This window comes from Charadrius vociferus, unplaced genomic scaffold, assembly GCF_000708025.1.
Source record: "Charadrius vociferus isolate BGI_N301 unplaced genomic scaffold, ASM70802v2 scaffold385, whole genome shotgun sequence".
Classification (NCBI taxonomy): domain Eukaryota; kingdom Metazoa; phylum Chordata; class Aves; order Charadriiformes; family Charadriidae; genus Charadrius; species Charadrius vociferus.
Genome location: NW_009648925.1, coordinates 5,168,398 through 5,190,053, shown reverse-complemented (window position 1 = coordinate 5,190,053; position 21,656 = coordinate 5,168,398). Strand labels below are relative to the sequence as shown.

General features: G+C 41.8%; 1 protein-coding gene across 1 annotated transcript in view; it reads left to right on the top strand.

Annotated features, from left to right (window-relative positions):
• EPB41L5 (erythrocyte membrane protein band 4.1 like 5) overlaps window positions 1–6,793 on the top strand; it is a 54,336-nt gene extending 47,543 nt beyond the window's left edge. The window contains 8 exon segments of the mRNA XM_009887281.1: window positions 1,463–1,591; window positions 2,158–2,219; window positions 2,872–2,982; window positions 3,557–3,650; window positions 4,590–4,667; window positions 5,355–5,396; window positions 5,797–5,930; window positions 6,736–6,793. Coding sequence (XP_009885583.1) covers window positions 1,463–1,591; window positions 2,158–2,219; window positions 2,872–2,982; window positions 3,557–3,650; window positions 4,590–4,667; window positions 5,355–5,396; window positions 5,797–5,930; window positions 6,736–6,793 — 708 coding nt within the window.
• Window positions 6,794–21,656: the final 14,863 nt, after the last annotated feature.

Genomic DNA, 21,656 nt, shown 5'->3' with positions numbered 1-21,656 from the left:
AAGTGGTCCTTAAAGCACCACTGTAATGATGTGCTCAGTTAAAATAATCAAATTTAATATGTCACTGGTACTGGAATAATTCATAAGAAATTCTGTGCAGGGACTGTTATAGCCTGTTCAGTGAGGTCCAGTGTAAGGATTTAAGGATTGTCGCAGTTGGGTACTGTGACTGTACAAATAATAATAATTCAGTCTTAATTATTCCAGACTTTTGGCAATTCCAGCAGCTTCCCTAAAATAAAAATACTTAAATGTTTAATAATTCATGGTTTTGTTAGTCTTCATGAATTATGTGAATGTGCATCTCTTAATGTCTACTAACAATAGTAATTAGCAACGCTGGTTGTTGGTCCTCATACCATTGTATGTTGACAGTGATCCTTGAAGATTTTGCAAATGTCTGTATTCGGTGCCGACTGGGGTCCAAATTTTAAAACAGGTTCTCCCTTAGTCTCATAAGTTCCTATTTGCCTACCCCGAAAGATGATTTAGAGGGAGACAAGAAGAGGAAATGTTTTTCCCCTCTCTAAAGACCAATACTGAGAGATTCTCACTACTGTTTCCAGTGAACAAAAGAAGCTAAAAGTGGATGGAGAGCAACGTGGGGGACAGGTATTCACCTCTTTCTAACTTCTCCCCCTGCGATCTCTCAATGTGATGGGCTTCATTCCTTCTGGACACGCTGCAGTTGGTGCGAGTAGGAGCGCAGCAGGATTGTGCCTGCTCCGGGGTATGCTGCAGGAACGCAGCACTCACCTCCTGGGAAGAGCCCACCTTAGTCGAGATGGTGGCATATGGTGGAGAAAGCAGGACTCTGTCTCCCCCTGCTGGGTTGTACCCTGAGAAGAAAGGTCACAAGGTTTAGTTTCCACTCAGTTAATTAACTTCTTCCACTATCAAATAGCAATTAGTAGATTGAGTGCTTAATTAACATTTTATAATTAAGAAATGCAATTCACATAATGAAATATAGTGTAGTGAAAGGTATCTCATTTTTAATTGTCTTCATTATGTATTTGGCTGCCAGTTTGCTATGATATAATCAGTGATGGGAGAGGTAGCTAATAGCACATTAAACTGTTGTTCTGATTTATAAGTGAATTTTAAGGTAAAAATCTTCCAAACTTGCATTTGAGAGTAAATTATCAACTTATAGTTAGGCTATACTGATATGATATAATATGATGGCTGTTCTATTGATCTATCAGTAAACTAGGCTGCAAATTTAGTTTCCAGTTCTTGCACGCTGTATTTTTAGCACAGCACTTTGCACCTCCACTTTTAAGCATTGTGCTTTTTTTACATTATGTTTTGCTGTGACTTTACAACTGAGTTCCAAAATATAGGGGAAAAAAATGCTTTTTCATTTCAGTATAAACCTGCTGACTTTCCTCTCACTCAGAGCTTTGTTGTTATTTTCTATGTGGGAACTGCTTCTAATAAAGATTTTTTTCATGTCTAGGATGAAGTGGTAAAGTTGACAGATAAATGTCTTAACAATGCAATTGAGAGCCCAACCTCGGCAGCAACATGGCTTCCAGCAGATATCAAAAGCAATATCCTAAAGGCCCAGGCAGAAGCAGGGCACAAGGTAAATAGTCAACCCTATAAGGACTGTGATGTTCTCAGATGTTTCATTTTTCTTCAATTGGCTGGTGTTGGAGAAGGTGCCTTGCAGATAAGGGTGCTCCAAGAGCCAAAGTCCAAGGCAGAGTTAAGAGAGCCTTTCAGCCTTCCTTCACAGTAACAGTGGTCCAGTACTGGAACGGTTGTCCAAGGAGGAATCTCCATCCTCGATGATACTCAACATGTAACTGAACAAGGCCATGAACAAGCCCTGGTTTGAGTGGTGGTTGAGCCAGATAACCTCCAAAGGTTGTCTTCTAAACAAGAAATTATTGTGTGATTCTGTGACTAAGACCATGCTTCTAGCATGTTCTAGTAAATTCTGTAGCCAATAATGGTATTTTATTTGGCAACATTGAATTATTTTTATTTCTGCACTGAGGTTTACACATAGAATTGATCTTTTAAGTCCCTGAGCAGCAGATGAACAGCACACTTCTGCGCTGTTTGGCTCTTTTGTGAATCTCAGAACTGACGCAAGATGGAAACAGGTATCAGAAATTTATATCTTTGTTCATGTTTTCCTCTCAGGTCGTAAGAGAAGACAGCCTGACAGGTGTCAAGAATTCCAATATTCAGGATGCTGCTGCCAGGTACTGAATAAATTTGAAGAAACATGTGATCTAGTTACCCAAGTACGGCACTGAGCACCTGCAGTTCATTGTGGTCTTTCAATGGCTCAGTGGTCGTTGCATTTTACCTTGTGTAGCATAGCTTAACCTGGTGAGCGTGAATTGTTCTTGAAATGAAAACCAGAAAGCACTATAGCTGCTAGGTTTTATTATTTACAAGGTAATCCAGAGAGTCTTTATTCTCCCATACTTTAATTTGATAAACATCGTTCCAACAGCAGTTTCAATCACTGTGGTTAATTCTGACCCGTGAACAACTTCACCAGGGGGAGAGGGGATCTGTTTACAGTAGCTGTTTTCTCGTGGAGAAAAAAAGTTGTGTACAAAAACCCGACACTGCCAGTTGATTTCCTGAGAATTACTGAGTCTCAAATGATTGCTAGTTCCAGCAGGGTTTCAGGCATTGAAAAAGTTAAAGGGTTACAACGTGTAATTTCTTGACCATTTGTGAAGATGAGCCGTGTGTCAGACCTCAGAAAGCCCATGGGGATTATTGAATAAAATATGCATCTAGAGATCTCAAAAGTATGCTGTAACAAGGGATTCATGAAGAGTTTTCGGTGGAAGGTTGTACCTGTTTTTTGTTTTGTTGTTTTTTGTTGTTTTGTGCCAGGAATATTCTCCCATCAGGCAAAACACCGAGTAGTCCTCCGGCAACTAGTCCAGTATTTCAAGACCCAAGAGAGCTGCTGAAAGCACTCCCTGCCTCAAACACCTTTGTTCCGTAAGTGGCTCAGGAGAAACGTGTTTCTGGGGTAAGGGAACGACGTGGAGATTATCATGAACAGGTCTGAGAAGATGAGGAGCGGTTGCTGAGCGTTTAGGCTAAATCTAACTAAGCAGGTTTACCGATGCATCTTTAATTATTGTTGCAACAGTTAATCAGTGTAGGCCAGGCCTCGGGGAGAGTATCCTAGCAAGCAGTAAGCGAACCTCTCTCATCTTCTGAAATGACTGAAATACCTGACATGCTGCTGCCCCTGGCTTTAAGGAGGAAGATAAGAGGATGGCAGGGAACGCTTCAGGCAAATTAGAAACAAGGGCTGAAGAAGCTCCTTTGAGATAGAAGACATTGTTACTGTTGGGTCTATACACAGCTGTAGCTGAAACTGTGAAAGAGAGCAGTAATCTGGGGAGGTCGTTGGAAGACATTTATTTCAACATACTCACAAACATCAGTCTTTTGTCTGCCTCACGCAGAACTGGTGTTTTTGAGTTGTTGGGTTGAGCTGTCAGGGAAGCAGCACTCTTTCATGCTATCCAGGCAGTGTGCTGATGAGAATGTTTTCTCCTTTCAGTAATGTGTTAAATGAGGACAACGCTGCCTCTAACCAGGAGGACCTGCTGATTCCAGCTAATCTGGCTGCAGCTGAGGAGGCTGCTGTTTCAAAGGTATCACCACCTGCCGGCCTGGAAGGCTTCTCTGTGTCGCATTGTGAGCTACCATGCCTCCAGGCAAGCACAGCAGACCTTGCTGCATACCTCTCATAACTCAGTGAATACCAGTGGTTGGTGAATGCCAAAGAGTGCTTTCTGCAGCAAACAGGGACACTGTACAGATCTCTCTAAAGGCCATTTCTGAGTGCCCTTTCAGGTTCTTTGCCTGACACATATGTTTCTGATCGTTTTCCTGACGCTGGTGGGGATCCCCTTATATCCCAGTGATTTGATGCTCCAGGAAAGAGACTGCAGGGGTGAAATTCTGACACAGGCAATTCCTATCAAAGTAACCACAGAGAGAAAAGTTTAAAGTTGAATTGTTTAATTGTTGTATTCTGGTTACCTTAAGGATAAGGTAATTTTTAATTGGACTCCATGAAAATCACATAGTAATTCAGGGGTCAACTTTCCTTTGTCCCTTTCCAAAACAAAAGAAGAGTCCAACATTGGACTCTGCTGTTAGTTCAGCAGAGCAAAGGGTTATTCTGGATCTTGAAAGCATCATGCCCTTTAGCTGTTGTCCCTCTAAACCGGTATTATGTAGTTGATCCCACTGAATAATTATCAATTTTGCCTTCTGAGTTCGAATACTCAGCTCACAGACCTCGCTGACTTTCTTGTCGAGTGGCACGGTACCCCATCTTCACATAGAAGAATGGGACAGTTTCACAGCTTACGTGGCAATAACTGTTGTTTCCAGTACATTGATGAGAATAAGTGAAATGAAAAGGCTATTGTAAAAGATCATGTGGAAAGATTTGAGAAAACAGACCTGATAAACAGTCGTGTTCATTAAGGACACTGGTCTCTAACTTGGAAAGCCACTGAAGTATTCAGCAGACCTATCTGGTTACTACTGGGCATTCAATTCAAAACTGATTTATTCCATAGAGCACTCCAGATGACCAGGACGTTTCCTTAACATCATTGACAGAGAATCTAATTGACTTTACAGAAGCTACACCTCGGGTAAATGTATTTCAAAACCAAACTTCTTCCTTCACACATACAGTGGTTATTACTCGTAAACTCTCCTCTGGCTTTAGTATCTCTCCACCAGGACTGGATCTGCTGCAGTAGAGCGAAGCGGTGATTGACCTGGATGGCTGCAGATGTGCCCCTGCGCTTGCGGGGTGACTGGCCTGGGGATGTAGGGCCTACAGCTGTGCGATGGAAGTGAAGGAACCTGATGAGTTAACTTGTATCTGTGCCACAAGAGCCTGTAGTCTTGTTTTAGTGCACCTGCAAGTGCCAGCCTGCTTCTCGGGCTTTTGAGTATATATAATACTTCAAAAATTATATGTAAATGTGTATTTACACACACAGATATATATATGTGTGTGTGTATACATATATAAAATAAATACTTGAAAAATAAGCTTTCAGTTGCCTTTTGGAAGGGAACGCTATGCTGAAACTGCTACCAGTGTTTTGTGAGTGAGCGGGTATTGGCTGTGTGCTGTGTGGGTGCCATTTACCTTTTGGTATGAAGTCACATCCTCTGTGGCTAATCACTAGCACGGTTCAAAGACTAGCGATGGACAAATATTCTAGATTGTTTGGGAAGGCAGTATTGTTTTGGGAGGCAATACTGTTTTGAGAATGTTCTCAGCTAGTTCCAACCTTTTCTAATGAGCATTTGTTTGCTTTTTGTAGGTGTCTTCCCAGCCCACAATCATGCCGAGGTGGATAGTGCCAGTGAGTTATTTGACTGTTCCTTAACAAAAAAAAAAAAAAAAAAAAGGAAAAAAAAAAAAAAAAGAAATCTTTTGTCATGATTAAGAAACATGAGCTCAAGTAAAATAGTAAAACATTAAAATTGATAATAATTTGAAAGCCCATACAAGACCAAAACTAATTCAGCTGGAGTAAATCAAACATCATACATATCCTGTTAATATTTAAACTACATTTTTGCTGTGTTACATTACGGGTAAATGCCGCAACATTTCTTTAAGAACTTGCATTTAGTGAAGTCCACCCTTGAACCTGATGAACCTTAGTTTTTCCTGTTATAAATAAACTATATTGAAAAACTAGCTTGTCTTGTCCTGGCAGGTTTTTATTTCAGTTTCCTGTTTCATTCTCTCCAATTCAGACTGGACTGATTTCCAATGGGCCTTTGGGAAATGATGTTGCCTTGGCTATGAAGGCAGTGAAAGGCAGCACGGAGACTCTGTTGTCGTCAGCTGGATTGCCACCATCCCAGCAGACGTCTGAGGTCCTTGCAAGGTAAGGTCTCCTCAATGCTCACTTCAGAAGTGTATATAGGGTGGAAAGGAGGTGTGTGCTCTTACTACTCCCGCTTAAATAGTTACAGTGGTCATTTAGACACAGTGCCTTTTTTTGCTGTGCTTATAAACTGTAGTTCTGTCTCACTTTATAGCATTTGAAATCTTATAAATAAATACAGTGGCTGATGTGTGTATATTTTTATATAACATTGTTTGAAGTGTAAGAAAACATTTTAATTAAGTAAATAAAGGAACAAAGCTACAAATTTAGCTGGAGTTGGAGGTAAACCTGTTGTCGCTGTAAGTGCTATAAAACCAATTCATTCTTTTTAATTATAATTTCACTTCAGCTTCTTTCTTTATCTGCTAACACCTTTTAATACTGGACTAAAATTATGGTACAGATTAATTTTCTGAGAAATCTCTTTACAGCGTTTCAGTATCTGTCAGAGAATTGGGAGGGGGAAATGTCCCCCAATTATTTCTAAGCCTTAAGAAAGTCAGAGAACAGAATCCGTAGAAACTTCTCCCCTTCCTATTCCATCTGCTGGTAAGGCAGAATGATGGCAGTGATGATCAGGTCTTTCAGTGAACGTGCGGGTGGCAATGATGCTACTGCTGCACTGGGTCAAGTTGATCCAGTTTGCTTTTCTGCAGGTTGTCCATTGACCTCCTTAAATTACGAGGGGAACAACTATTAACACTCTTTGGAACAATACTCGTCTTTTTCTTTTTTAATCCATCATGGCAGATCTTTTGGGATGAGTGTATTTACAGGGCCTCTTTTTTTTCCTCCCTTTTAGCCCAGTCACTGAGGATGCTACAATAAGAACAAAATGTTTACTCACCACTGAACTCTAGAAGAAGGAGTTTCTGCACTTCCCACCTTGTGAAAACTGCGATCTTCTAACGTATCCTTAAGGGATCCTTTTGAAAGACTTCCTTGGGATCAAACTCTTGCTGAACGGGAGTCAAACAGCCAGCTGGTTTGCTAGGATCCAGGAAGAGACTTCTACATTTATTGCAATATAACTGGAATTACAGTCTAAACCAGGATATAAAACCACATGCACGTTTGATCTTCTGCCTCAGGAGAAGTGAAATACCACACTGGAGCTAGTTCTGAACGTGAGGAACAGAATCTAGTTGTGTTCTGCTCGCCCTAGGTTTAGTCTTACTTACCCTGTGCTGCCTCTCAAGTGTTAATGGAAAGCAGTCACTGTGAGTTAGCTGTGTAGTGTCTGAGCACGGTGTGGTGTCCCTGACCTCTGTCGAGTCATATTGGAAAGATTAGAAGAACTTGTAGGGCCACCTTGTGGTCATTCGATGTGCAGTGGCGCACAGTAGCGATGACTGTTTCATATGGCCAAGGACGTTTTCTTCCCTCTCTTTCCTTCGTTTTACCAACGCATACTCTCCTCTCTGGCCTTAAACCCATTAATATTCTTTGCACTTCTTGTTACAGTACCTGGGAAGAATGAAAATCCAGTCCATCCGTGACCACCTACATTGGCTGGATTTGAGCTGCTCATTGTAACTAGGGAAAGGGAAATGAACCTGCCAAACAGCTTGTATCAGTAGCGCACCACAGCAGAGGTCCCACATTTTGACACTGATTATTTCATTTCCTATATGACTCAAATACATGCATTTTAGGCTGGAGATACATATGTTTTAAATGCTGAAATAGTGAAGGTATGAGCACAGCTTTCTTCAGGAACTGTTTATTGGTTAGTTTTGTTGTCATATAGGACTAAGAAGAAAAATAATTTTCTTGTTTCTATTCATACTGTTTTCTGGGTGTCGTTTCCAGATGCTGTGCTTTGGGAATACTTACCAGGTATGTTAGCGGCATGAGGGTACAACTAGATCAGTTCTTAACAACACCTCGAATCCTGTCCTAAGTGTCATCTAGTAGTTGTATGTGCAACAAAGAAAAGAAAGAATAAGGTGAAAACAGGAAAAAAAGACGAAAAGTTCCTGTAAGGAGTTCACTTCTTTGTGGAAGGAAGGTAGGAGCACTTGCGAGAACATGTGCCACACAGCTGGTGAAGGCCTTTTGGTGCTCAGGTGAAGTACAGGATACAGTATGGCAGAGATCATTTGAGACCTGGGCAGCAGATGCTCATGGGGATGTGAGGTGAGCACACGGACCCCGGGGATACAGCCGGTGAGAAAGGTCAGTGCAGAGTTGGAGGGGAAATGCAGAAGCAAGCCCCATGATGAGTTCCACATCTCCTAGCAGGGAAGCACAGCTGAAACAGCTGGGATCTTTCTTTCTTAGGAAGTGGTTAGTACATATGACTGGGGTTGGAGGATGTTTTCTGCACAGTGCTGCTGTTTATAAATATTTGTATACATGTGGGTCTTAGAAACAATTTAAAATGTGAAAGTTAGTTCTGAAACCTGTATGCACAACTTCATTTCTGCACACCGGCTTGCCTGCACATCTCTCAGTGTAGACAAAGATTTGGACCAAACCACTGTGGGCTGTGCAGGCAAGCTGGTGCCGGGCTGGGCTGCTTCTCTCAGACTCGGGCGTTCTTACTGCTGCTCTTGTGCTCGTTTGCAAAGACACTGAATGAGAGTGTTAGGGAAGAAGCCACGTCGCATTCACATGGCCCACTGCCACTCCTCGAAACCCCCGAGGCCTTAATAGAGAAACACAGAAACCACGGGGAGCTCTTAGGACTCACATACCCTCTGCAGATGATGATGTGTGGCCATTGCCTCAAGAACTGTGAGTCAAAGCTGGTGGCCAGCGCTTCAGGTGCCCCCTCCAGCCAGGGCCTGAGCCCCGCGCAGGCAGCTCCCCGCTCCCTGCACCGCCAGCCAGAGGGGAGCTGCTGTGCTGGACCAGGCGGAGCGCTTCTGCTCGCCAGCTGTTCACCTCGGTCCATGTTACTTCCAGTTGAGTATTGGCTTTTTTTTTTTTAATAGACTTTTAAGTTTGAGCCTTATTGCATCTTAAAACGTAGAAGGTTCCCGATGCAAATATCAAATGTCTTAGTCTGGATTAATAATACAGTTGCCAGCAAAGTTCCTGCAGGAAAAGGGAAGCTATGGCTGCAACAGTCTGCTTCCTGCACAAAGCCAGGACTGTGTGGGGAAACTTGGCACTTGCTGTCGATCTGTTTGCTCAGCAGCTGAGCTGGCGTTCGCCAGCTACATGTGTTGGGTTTGTAAATAGACAGAATGCAGCAGCGTTGTCTTTAAGGCATGTTTTGATATCCGACTCTTCCCATTGGGTTCAGGAGCTCTGTGAACTGTTAGCTTGAATCTCTCCCAAAAGTGTAATAACAGAAGTTTACGGTTTTACAGCACTGCGTGTTGAATACCATCCTTGGAGTCCTCCTGAGCAATCACACACAGCAAATAACAAGTAAATCACACATGTGGTGAGTGTGTCCCCCTAAAATCTAAATGGTTCCAAGTAGCCAACTGTTATTTCAGCATGGTCGGGATAGGGATGATCGGAGGGGAGTGTTGTATTTACACACGTGTGCACACACGAAAATTTCAGAGGGGCAAGGTTTTCCTCAGCCTCCTCCTTTTCAGAGGATGAATATTTGAAAATGTATTTAAAAATTCAAAATTTTCAACTGTTGCATCGGGGACTTGCAATTTCTAGTTGAATTGGGGCTGCAAACCCCAACTCTTTCCTGTGACATTTAATACTTGGAGCAAGTATTCACTCCATTTAACTCAACGTAGCTTATTGAGCTAATCCAAATCATTGTTCCTATAGGCAGCCTGGCGAGACTAAGGCGCCACAGTTCTGTGGTCTGAACGGACGCATAGGTCGGTACCCGAAGAGCCTGTAGTTGGGTATCACTACTTTGCTTTAAAACTGTAGGTATCATGTTGTGTCATGACTGGCTAACAGGTAAGGCAGCATTACTCATCACCTGCATTTTATCTAACACTAATAGGCATAGTATCTCCTACGGTTAAGTGTTATAAGCTATTAATGCCTGTGTGACACTGAGAAAAAGGGATTTTCTTACTGTTGTTATACTATTGATTGATTGGCTATACAGTCCAATTATCCTCTAAAAGGGTTTTTTTGGTATTTATTTAAAGAGATTTAGAAATAAAACTTTTGTATGAATCTGGTGTTGGGATGTTGGCTGGTCTGCCAGCCACTTAAAAGCTTTAAGAGTTGACAGGAATGAACGAATGCATATTCTGTTGCACTCATTTGGAAAAAGCCAGCTCTCCCTCATTTTAAAAAAAAAAAAAAAAGTAATTTTTTTTTTTCCCTAACACAGTTATCACCTACTACTTACCTGACCCAGCCTGTTCCCAGTAACGGGCCTTGTACCCTTCTGCTGGGTGCGCATGTAATGCTGATCAGAGGTGGATGCTTTTTTTAACTCTATGATTAAAAAAATGGAAACTTGAAACATGAGTGATTTGATCTAAAAGTAAAAGTGATTTTACTGCAGTTACACTCCATAAGTGATTGGAGTAAAAGATTTTATACAAATCTTAACATTTATAATAATAAAAAAACACCACCCCATATCTCAGATGAATTAATCTTAGGGAGATGCTGGGTCTTAGGTGAGGCTGAAACGCAGTTCTATTGAGGCCAACAGGAAGAGACCAGAGTCTGCCTGTGCTGAGTACCTGGTAATGGTCCTGTGAGGTTTTGGAATAGGTATTAAAAGGTGGGAGTTTGGGCCCTCGTACACGTGAATTAAGAGAATCTCTTCTTTAGTTCAGTGGTAATGATGTTTAATATTAGGTAAGTCATATGACATGAAATAACTACTTACCTGGTAATCAGTCATGGTTAATGAATTAGCTTGAATGTATTCAATTTTAAACTTAAATTCCGTGTATACTTTGTCAAAGCCAGACAGTGGTGTAAAAGCTGTGTTTTGGACACAACTTTGGCAAGAAAATTCGCAGCATTGGGAGAGGAGCTCAGGTGAACAGTCCAGTTCTGTTCGAGTCTCTTCCCACAAACTGTTCTCAGCCTTTGCCTGTTACCCCTTTGTCTGCACTTTGCTCGTTCTCGTTTTGTGAAGCAAAGGTGCACTGTTAAGATCAGCGTGTCCTTCACAGACAGCACTGGATATATTTTTCACGTTGTGAACGTACTCTGGTACAACCCAAATCTGCTGCAGATTGTTAGCAGCTTTCTTTCCCGGTCAGCTTGCATTTACAGCTCTGTCTGGGCACATAGAGTGTTTGTTAGTCTAGAAAGTTGTAGTGAAATTCTGTAGCTGTTAGACACGGTAACGTCACAGCTTTCAAATGCAGCTGGACAATCATAACTTTTTATACCAAAAAATAAAAATAATCCATGCTAATGGCCTTTCAGTGACGCAGGTGTAATCTGTGTGTGTTTGGTCTGAGTGTCAGCACCGTAGACGTAAGTAGAGGGCCCTCCCCACCGCGTTCAAATGGAAGTAGAGCTGGTGCAACTTCACTCGGCACTGCGCTGTCACAGGGCTCAGGAGGGAGATGCCAGCGGTCGGCGCAGCCTGCTGACACCCGGGATCCCTCGGGCAGCATCGCATCGCGTCGCCCGTGGTCGCGTGCGCCTGCTGGAAATGAAGAGTGGGTCCCCCCCCTGCCGTGATGTCGGACCCCACGCAGCAGGGAGCTGCGAGGTTCTCCTACAAAATTTGCCTCCTTGTTACGGTTTGGCTTCATAAACACACACACCCCACACACACCTTTAACTGGACAAACTTATTTTTAAAGTATGTAAGAATATTTTTTTAGCTAGATTATTTTTTTTTTTGTTAAAGCCACACTAACTACTGTATTTTTACCTTTTATATGTAAAGCTTGGCAATAGCTGTCAATGTATAATTTATTTGTTGGTTTTTTTTATAAAACAAAGCGGCACCCTCTTGCTTCTGTTTCATAGTGATGTATGAACTGTTTTAGGCACTGCACTGAGATCTGTATTGAAACTGTACATGGGAACAAGAAACTGTGATTTTTGTAGTCCACTCTACCCAGTCTTGGAAAATTTCTCCTGTAGTTTTGTCTTGAATATACCACATCAGTGCAAAAGTCTCGCAGAGTCATCTTTAAGCACCGCTGTGTTACGCTGGTATGACAGTAAAAGACGGGTGGGTTGGTTGGGATTTGGGGTGTGAGCCGTGTGGTTGGGGCCGGTGGGCTGCCGTGCCCCTGAAATTGAAGCCAAAGGTGTGTGGCAGATGTGTGCTTTGCCGCTCAGCACTCGCCTGTCCCCGGTTCGAGGGGCCTCTGGGGCAGTACATTAACTCTCTGCAGGACCGTATTTCTCTGTCTGCATGCTAAGGTCGCTTGGCAGCTTCCAATTTAAGAGAAGGGCACCTGGGTTGGAGAGAGACTTGTTAAACTTAGTTGGGATGTGAAAACTGCAGGCCACGTTGTAAACATTTGTTGTCAATTAAAGCGTAAGTTAAGATGGCATCTAAACTTGCAGATAGATGCTAAAGAATTAAATGCCTTGTTTCCAGAAGAGCTGAGATTGGGAGGACCATCAGGTGTTCAGTGGTTTTGAAAAATCCGAAGTACTGAGGTGTGTGCCCAGAAAGGGAGCTGAACTTCCAAGTGTAATTTCAGAACATGCAGCCGAAAGCGCGTGCCGGTTAGCTGAGCAATCTTTTATTTCCAATAAGGGGTCGGTTTATGTTTTGAAGTACAGCAGTGCTAATGACTGTTTAAAGGAAATTGTTTATTTCGGAACCCTGACTGATGAAATGCTTACGGCGGCAGCAATGGGCAACCAAACCATTTGATCATCTTCATTTCTCAACCATTAATAAACTTGGGAAAGCATCAAAAGGGAGTGAAATAATTCCATCCTAATGACTAAGCTCATAGAAAGTAATTTCCCTTGTGGCATATTTTGTTGTGTAGGTGAAACTACGACCCCACTGATCACTGAATGTGTAGGTCAAACTATGATCCCACAAAGTCACTGAATTGTTCTTCAAGTCCATTTATAACTCAAAAGAATGAAACACATTTGGTTTAAATGTTTTAATTATTATTAAAAAAAACCCGCTCTTTAAATGTCTACATTTTAAAAGAAAATCCCTCTGCTATTCGTGCAGTTTAATGCTCAGAAGCTGAGTGGTAATTAAAGACTATTGAGGTAGGCTGATTGATTTGCTCTCTTTTATATATGATTTATGATAAAACAGCGCATCTCATCTCTCAGATGAGATTACAAAGGAACGTTACATCCTTTTGCTTTTATTCTATGGGTTGAATTAGACTGTGGGCATATCAAACCCATGCAAGCTCCCCTTTTTTTCTGAGACGTTGTAGCAAGCGTCAGTGGCAGCCCCTTCAGTCCGTGCCCAGCCAAAAATGATGTTTTTTATTTTGTTTCTAGATAGTTGCCATTAGCTGGAGTAATTCCATTCATTATTTCATGCAGGCCACCACAGAGCTTTCAGATGGCAGCAGCTTTTAGTCACTCACTCGGGCCCGGGATGAATTCTCATTAATTGCTACAGTTCTGGAGGAATACCATAACCACATCCACAAAGGCTCTTCTCTTCCCCTGTGAAAAGGTGACTGGGTTGGATAAAAATGTACCAGGAAAACAGGAGTGAAACCACTTGAGGTGCTCTGAGAACCCTGTTGAGTGTAGCTGATAGCACTGGTTGAGTTTTGAAAGGGAAGATGACCCAGGAAACGCGATACAGCGGTACAAGTGAGGATTGTGTGCCTACATCTTGGGTACCTGAAACGGGCATGTGCATGCCCAGGAGGGACGGGGGTGCCAGGCGCTCCTGCCACTGAGCGGCTGTATGATGTAGTGGCTTTACATCTCAAACCCTGTCCCTTCCAGCTGGAGCTCACCCTTGGTTTTTGAAGACCTGGAATGGGCCAGCAAGGGGAGAAACGGCCCTGATGGCTTCAGGGAGTCTGCTGTAGCAGACAGTCCCATTTCCAGGGTTGGAGCTCCCTTCTCTTCCATAGTATTATCGGGGCTTATCTGCGGCTCATCCTCCCGTGAGTGAGCCCTGAGCCCACCTCTCTCCAGCCACAGCCCCTCCCGAGCTCCTGCGCACCTCATGTCCCGGACAGGGGCTGGGGGACAGCCGGGGCCCTGTGCCATCGGGCCGGCTTGAGAGGCTTTGGATCTCTTAGGTGAAGGAGCTGAAGTTGTGCCGCAGACGCTGGTGCAGCCACCTGACTTGGCACACCAGGAGAGGCGAGGGGAGGAACCGGGGGAGATGGGCACGTTCTGCAAGCTGCTTTTTCCTCCCTGTGCCAAGCCATTGCCTTTGGGCTGGCTCGTGTCCTGCCTGTGTTGGCTCCAAGTAAATGTTAAACCTTTCGTGGGGCTGCCAAAGGGAAGAGAGTTTGGGAGGGAGGAAGAAAGGAATGGCAGAGGCTGGATGGCATTTTCCTGGGCCTCTTGCGCATCCCCAGGATACCTGCACCTGCCAGGAGGCCTTCGCGTGACTTGGAAAAATCACTGGTTTATTGTTGCCCTTTCCAGTTAAATTTCCTTCCCTCATCAAGCCTAGATAAAAGTCTGTATGTTACAGCAGCTCTCTCTGGATAATGCCAAAAAAGACATGTCAGCCAGCAAAAGAAAAACATGCTGCTGATTGAAGACTGCAGTGCTCTGTATGTGCTCAGCCCCATCGCGGTACAAAGTCCTTTCCGAACATACTCCTCTAAGTGGGCAATTCCCTGTTCTTGGAGGAGAAACTCAAAGCCTGAGCAGTCCCGGAGGATGGCTGATGCCATGAGATGACTGGGGCTCACGGGAGCATGTTCCATGTTCAGATAGGTAAGTTCTTTGTTTTGAAAATGTAAATACATATTTTAATTTCATGAAAGCTCAGAAAAAGAGCACACACTGATGTGAAATGCAGCAGGCTTTATTCATATGGCAGCAGCATACAATCCTCTGGTTTCAAACAAAGGTCACAGAACATCCAAAACACTCTTAAGTAGCTTTTTGCGAACTCGTCTGTAATTTTCCTATTGAATTCATGTGAAGCTACTTGTGAAGAGATGATGAAAGTATCTGTAAATACTCTCACTTAAAATTAATTATTCCTGTGAAACTTCTGAAAAGTTTCAGAATTTTCAAACATTCTTAAATCACACTTCCCACTAATTTCAAACATCAGAATCTTCTTTCACAGAAGGCTGAAGTTGAGTCAGGCGGCCAGTGTCTTAGTAACTTCTATGGAAAGAAATGCTTGAAACACAGGACAATATTTATTAAAAAAAGCACTTTTTCTTTCAACAAAGAAAAACCATACACGAACTCGGGAATTACTAGTATAGAGGGGAAATGTGTAACGAGTACTACGTATGTTGACAAAACAGAGAGAGATGGAGTTGGGAAAGCAGAAACCCCTTTGTGACTAAAATCTGAGTTACCAGTCAGAACAGCTTGTTTTGTGCCACTCCTGTCAAACCCTCCTCTTTGTTTTTCCAATAGAAAGTCAAAACCTGTGCTCAGTCGTTACACCTGGCGTTCACTGGGCAACTATTTTGTCCTTCCAGGTATAACGCACTTCCTCTGGTCTAATGCTGCACGTGATTTTCGGGGGCGGTCTCGAGGTTTCACTTCCTCAGGTTTAGATGCAATCCTTGAATATCTTCTAGATTTCACTGGCTAATTTGTCTGTTGGGTTTCTTCTTTGTTATAGACCATCTCACGCAGCAAGTATCTTGTGCAAAGAACCTTCTCTGAAGAAAATAAAATCTTACACATCTTAGAAAATGTTGCCATTAAGATTCATCAAATCCTTCAAACGTGACCGTAACATGCACAAACTTGATTTAAATACAGTTTTATGGGTGCATATTTATTTCTTATGCCAGTGCAAAATGAGCAAGCTTTGCACCTGAAGTGGCAGTTATGGAGCCTGTAGGGTTACTTGTAGTTCTGATTTTCAAGGCGGCATCAGCCGCTCCAATTTGAAAGGGTATGAACTGGCCAGAAGAAAAAGTGACAAAAAGAGCAGCATTCCAACAAGCTCCTCTCAGAAATGGCAACCTACATGCAAGTTGTGACTTAAATATATGTCAGGTTTTGTTCACGTTGTAAAAAGTCTGTTCACAGCAAGTATGAGAAGGTTTAATTTATTTTTTTTTCCCCCAGCATGCTGATAGGAAACTGAAGACAGTTGCAAGCAGTTGGTTTACCACCTACTGGCACGTCGGTGGAAATTTATGCTTTCGCTTTGTAATCAAAGCGATCACAAGCTATCAAACTCCATTTGCCAGAATGAGATCTCAGAGAAGCTGGACAAAGGTTTGCCCCCAATGAGCAGCAGTACGTTGGTATCACTGCTAACTTCATCCGCTGCAGTCGCCTGCTGACAGTCGGTTCCCTCCTCTTCTCCCACAATCTGAGGAGCAGCAAAAGTCTCTTTTTCTGAAGAGACAAGCAGACGGAGAGACTCGTCCTTTGACAAAATGCCTGTTGCTCTGTTTGGGTCTAGTTCTGCTTCTAAAGTGGTTTGAAATGCACAAAAGCCCCCTGGCTCCAGAGGCAAGCTAAAGGTTTTCATTTCAATTGCGTTGCTTTCCTCATTGCTGAACGCTCGGTACGCAGGCTGTTGACGGAAGTAGTTGGAAAAGCGAGTGTGCTTTGGGATGGTCACCAGCTGGTGGTGGTCCTTCTGCTTACTCTTCCAATGGCTGGGGAACATACTAGTGAAATCTGAGGTAGTTTGGAAATCAACACCAATTCCCAAGATGCAGTGATACATTTTAGGAGAAAAGTTCGTCTTTGTAGTACTACTTAGCTTCTTCCATGTCTGTGTATGGAAATGATACTTCCAGAGGTCATCATTAGGACAGGAATTAGAAATCCCTCCACCAAAAATCAGCATAGAGTCTTTGAAGACTATTGAAGCATGACCTACCACTGGAGGAGGTCCTTGGCTAAATATAAGAGAAACCAGCAGTTAAGGGGAGATGAACAAGAAACTAACACTGATTTTAGCCTCTATTTTTCTTTTAACTCAAGAGAATGACTGTTGAACAGCTGCATTGGGACATCAAAATTACACTGCTGACAGCTGCATCAACACGTTGCCAACAGCTTCTTCCGAGCAAAGCCAACTGGAGCCCCAGGGATGGCAGCAGTACTATGTCTTTATCTGAACAGTTCTTACAATCGCCAAAAGGGCAACATCTCCCTCTCTGCCTGCACGCAGGATCAAACGGTAAGACTAATTCTCTCTTTCTGTGTTAATTTAGTGTAACAAATAGTATAGTTTACCTCGTTCTGATGTTGGACCAGCTGCTGCTTACAAAGTCCCACTTCCACAAGTCCTTCTGCTCACTCAGCCCCATCAGTCCCCCGAAGAGGTACATGCCTGTCTGATAAACCACTGCTGAATGGCCGTGCCGAGGTCCTGGGCTGGTGTTGTGAGATGGGGTGGAAACACACAACCATTTTCTTGTATCTGAAAGCAAAATATTAACTTATAGACGTACCAAATTTACCCTAGCATTTCAGAAGGGATTTATTTCCAGAACAAAGTAACTATTCTGTTGGAGAATAAGGGTTTCTACTCTAAGCTTATGATAATGTAAGGGAACAGCTTAAATTCTGACACTGAAAAAGTGCATTTAAAAAAACAGTTTTGAAATAAACTTTTAATGAAAATGTCAGATGCTGTATGACAGATGCCATGGAAATTTTATTTACAGAGCAGTTTTTCCTACGGCTTTGCTAATTCATTAACTCTGACATGGAAAGATAATTTCCTGGCTGTGAGAGGGCAAAATCAGTCAACAAAAACATTCCTTCATTAATGTCTGTGCTTATTCTCCCTGTGAGGGAACGAAGGATGAGATAAACCCATCATTCATTTCAAAACAGCAACTGAATGGCCACCAGATAACAAAAGCTAGCCATTTAGGAAGTCTCTGGGAATCAGCTGGCTTGCAACCACCAGATTAGTGATGATTATGCTAATGAAACCATCTCCTGTCAGGTTTGGCCTCCCCACGGTCAGTTCTAGATTTGAGATTCAAAATTAATAGGCTGAACTCAGGGTCTCTGCTGCATCTGAAGGTTTTTGGTAATCCTTGAAGAACCTAGTGAATAGTGAACAAAACGTTCTCCCTGATTTTCACTCTAAAACTGGCAAATACTGCAAAACTTCTTCCAGTATAATACAGTCTTAATTCATTTCAGCTGGGTATTAATTTAATTGACAGATTTCATAACTAACTGCTGCCAAACGTATGCCAAAACTAACTTACAGCGTTTCTACTGATAAGAATTTTCTTAACAGAGCGAGCCATGCTTTCCTGCAGCAGTCATCCTTTTACACCGGATCAAAACCTTACCGTGCTTTTTAGCTTACCAAAATGGAAAGTCCAGAACTCCTGTGAAATGCCTCTGATGCCAAAGTATCCCCCGTAGATGCACATGGTGGAATGGTACACGACTGCACTGTGACCTTTTCTGTTAGTTGGTGCTGAGCTCTGAAACAGTTTAATAATAAGACAAAAGCTGTTAACAGATCAAGTTGCATCAGTAGCAACGTCTATCCTTGGAATGTTCCCAAGTAATGAAAACCACAGCTTTGGGTTGTGTTAAACTTCTTTGTAAACACAGAATAAATCCACCACTGAAGACTTGTACGGATGCAAATACAAAGCATTCTCAAATCTAAGCAACCCTCCCTTTTTTAAGTCTGCCACAATATCCTATGTCTACAGCCTCCCCCTCTCTGCACTCACATCAGGAGCACTACTTCCACAACTACTTCTAAGCATAGTTTCAGGACATGTAAATACGTTGGGCAACTCTTGGGAACATAACAGGGGGCTGTAGCCCTTTCCACCATCAAGCACAGCCTTTAGTCCCCAGAGGAAGCTTTAGTCCCCAGAGTAAATCCCGCTCATTTTGCTCGGTGTGGATTTGCCCCGCCACAAGTCCTAGGCTATGCCCAGACCCTCACCAGGAAACCAGGTGGTTCCCACTGCGTCCACAGCAGTTTTTAGTGCTGCTGAGACTCGAGGACCCAAACCTGGGGAGGCCCAGCTAAAGCCAAAAAAAAATACAAGGCACATGTTTGGTTTTGGTCTTTTGTTCTTCTTTGGTTGTTTCTTTGTTTCTTCTCAAACAGCCCTTTTTTTTTTTTCTTTTTGGTGGGGGGATGCCACATTCTCTACATTCAGTTTAGGATAATTACAAGAAACCATTTGCTCCTATACATAAGAAGGAGTTGATACATAATTTCATCGTATTTGTTGTAGAGAAACAAAGTATCATCAACCATATTCTGCTCCCCACAACCCTACAAATGACCCTGCAGTCCCAAACTTTCTCCTGACTCCTCCACCAAGCACAGGTAACCACAGCAGGAACTGTGTCACATCTTAACAATTTTTCGGTGCCATTTCATAGTGTAGTAACATTGCAAGAAATGACGTTTTAATAGCAAAAAATGAGTCATTCTTTACATGTAGTGATACAAAACCAATGTCATAAGACCAAGACATAAATGTTTCCATTGAGGTTTCATTCAGAAGTGTCAGTATCTTGGTGAGTCCACACGTTCAGACTGAAGAAATGAAAACGCTGCAGGACTTCATTCTTCAAAATTTACTGGTGTAACTGCTACTCTGTTTTCACAATGCTGCTTTTAAAAGCACAGACTTCATGTATGGTTGCAATATTCCATTTAAAATTAGTTTTCTTGATAAAGAGTTCAGAAAAACAGAAGCAATAGTAGAGGAGAGGACTTAACTTCTCATGTAGGACTTAAATTTTAAAAGCACTATTTTTAAACAGTGTTTTAACAAAGGAAAAAGCCTTAGTTATTGAAAGTGCAAAGAAATAAAGTATAGCCACATGTCTCTGAGGAGATAAGATTGGAACTGTTTGGGGGAACATATTTCAAAGCAATCTGTTTAATCAACAAAGCAACAGGCATTTGATTCACACATTCACCACTTCCTGGCTCCTTACCTCAGTCTCTGCTGGTACGTTACGGCACTCTGTCCATCTTGCAGAATCTAGGGGATTGTTTTAATAAAGCGCAGTTTATATCCCAGACCACAAGAGGACACTCCTTCAACATTAATTTTTCAAGTTACAGATCTAATTTTCAAGTAAGTCTCATCCTGGTGTTTTCCACTGACAAGGATCAAGAAATCCGCTTCCCACTAAGACAGCAGTACCAAGGGATTTACAGGAGACTTAGTTTAAATAGTTTTCCTGTATCCTTATCTGATATTGAATCACAGAGATACCACACTGTATTTCCTGTTTCCTAAGGCTATATTTCACAACGCAGAAATAATTTGTGATTTTCAGCATTTTCCAAACTTGCAGAATCCCCAGATTTACCAATGGATGTAGGCTCATTCTATTTATTATGTAAATCTTATGACAACAGCCTTATTTTTCTTGTTCTTTTTCACAGATCCCTTAAAAGTAGTCCTCAAATAACAGTCAAAAATCACTGATCTATGAAAAAGCAGTGCAAACTTACATTAATAAAAGCTATACTTGCTGGGAAAGATTTTAAACAAAGACCATGAAAAAACTAGACACGCAAACAATTTAGAATAACTCATTCCCAATTTTCGCTGATAAATACTGTGAGTAATAAGATGCTTTCTCCTACAAAATATATTCTATCCCAGGATTTCTGTTCTTTCAGACAAATGGTAGAAAACAAAGAAAGGATTAAAACAACACCCATGCACTTAAGGTTACACAGTGAAGTAGCAAAAGAGGACAGGAAACTTAAATCTTAGTCTTGCCACAGGACTTACGAGCTCAAAAAGAATTCAGTCTCTCTCTCCTCTCCATCTGACATCAAATTAAGCAGCCATTACTATACATAGTATTTCCAAAGGGAGACTATATAGAGTATGACATTGCTATTAAATTCAGATGTTGCACTGCTTTTATTAGAATGCATACTTAAGAGATCCCAAATCTTTGTTCTTCGGAAAAAAACCCAAACTGTGTTATGAAATGCTGATTAATTTCCCACCTTCTTATTTAATTATACAGGGTTTTTTTTCCAGTTCTATCATTGCTGTTGCCAGCTTATGTATTTCTTCAGTAAAAATACAAAATGAGATATACTTAACTGATCTACTTTCTTCCATAATAAAACAAAAAGCTTGGTTTTAAAAATTTATGTAACATAAGGAAAAAACTTCAAATATTATATGTCATAATTATTGGGTTTTATGATCAAATAGTAAACTTGGGGGGGAGGAATGGAAATTCTGAGACCTTAAAATACATAAAACTTTCCCATAAAATACTTTCTAATTCAAGTAAAAGCTGGCTCTTTGATAGCTTAACAGCCTAATTTTAGGGGGAAAATATGCACACAGTTTTACACACGTTACTTCTTGGAAAGCCAAGGGAAGGCTATGTTACAAGCAGCAGAAAACAGTTTGGTTCTTACTATTTATTAGTACCTATGGACTTGGAATGTCCCATGGAAGAGATTGGCTATTGTGTATCATACCAATGTCATATATCCAGAGAGGAGTTTTTGCTTGCGTGAAAACCGAATCCATCATCCCACCAAAAATATACAGGGTACCCTGTGAAATGCAAAAATATTTGTCACTTACAGGTAGGCATATAGCATAAAAATAATTTTTAAAACAATTCTTAAATAAAAAGGCTGCCATTACCAAAATATAATTAACAATAATGCATATGGTGATCTATTAACAATTCAAGAGGCAATCACAAAAAGCCACAAATCATGTCTTTATCCTCTTC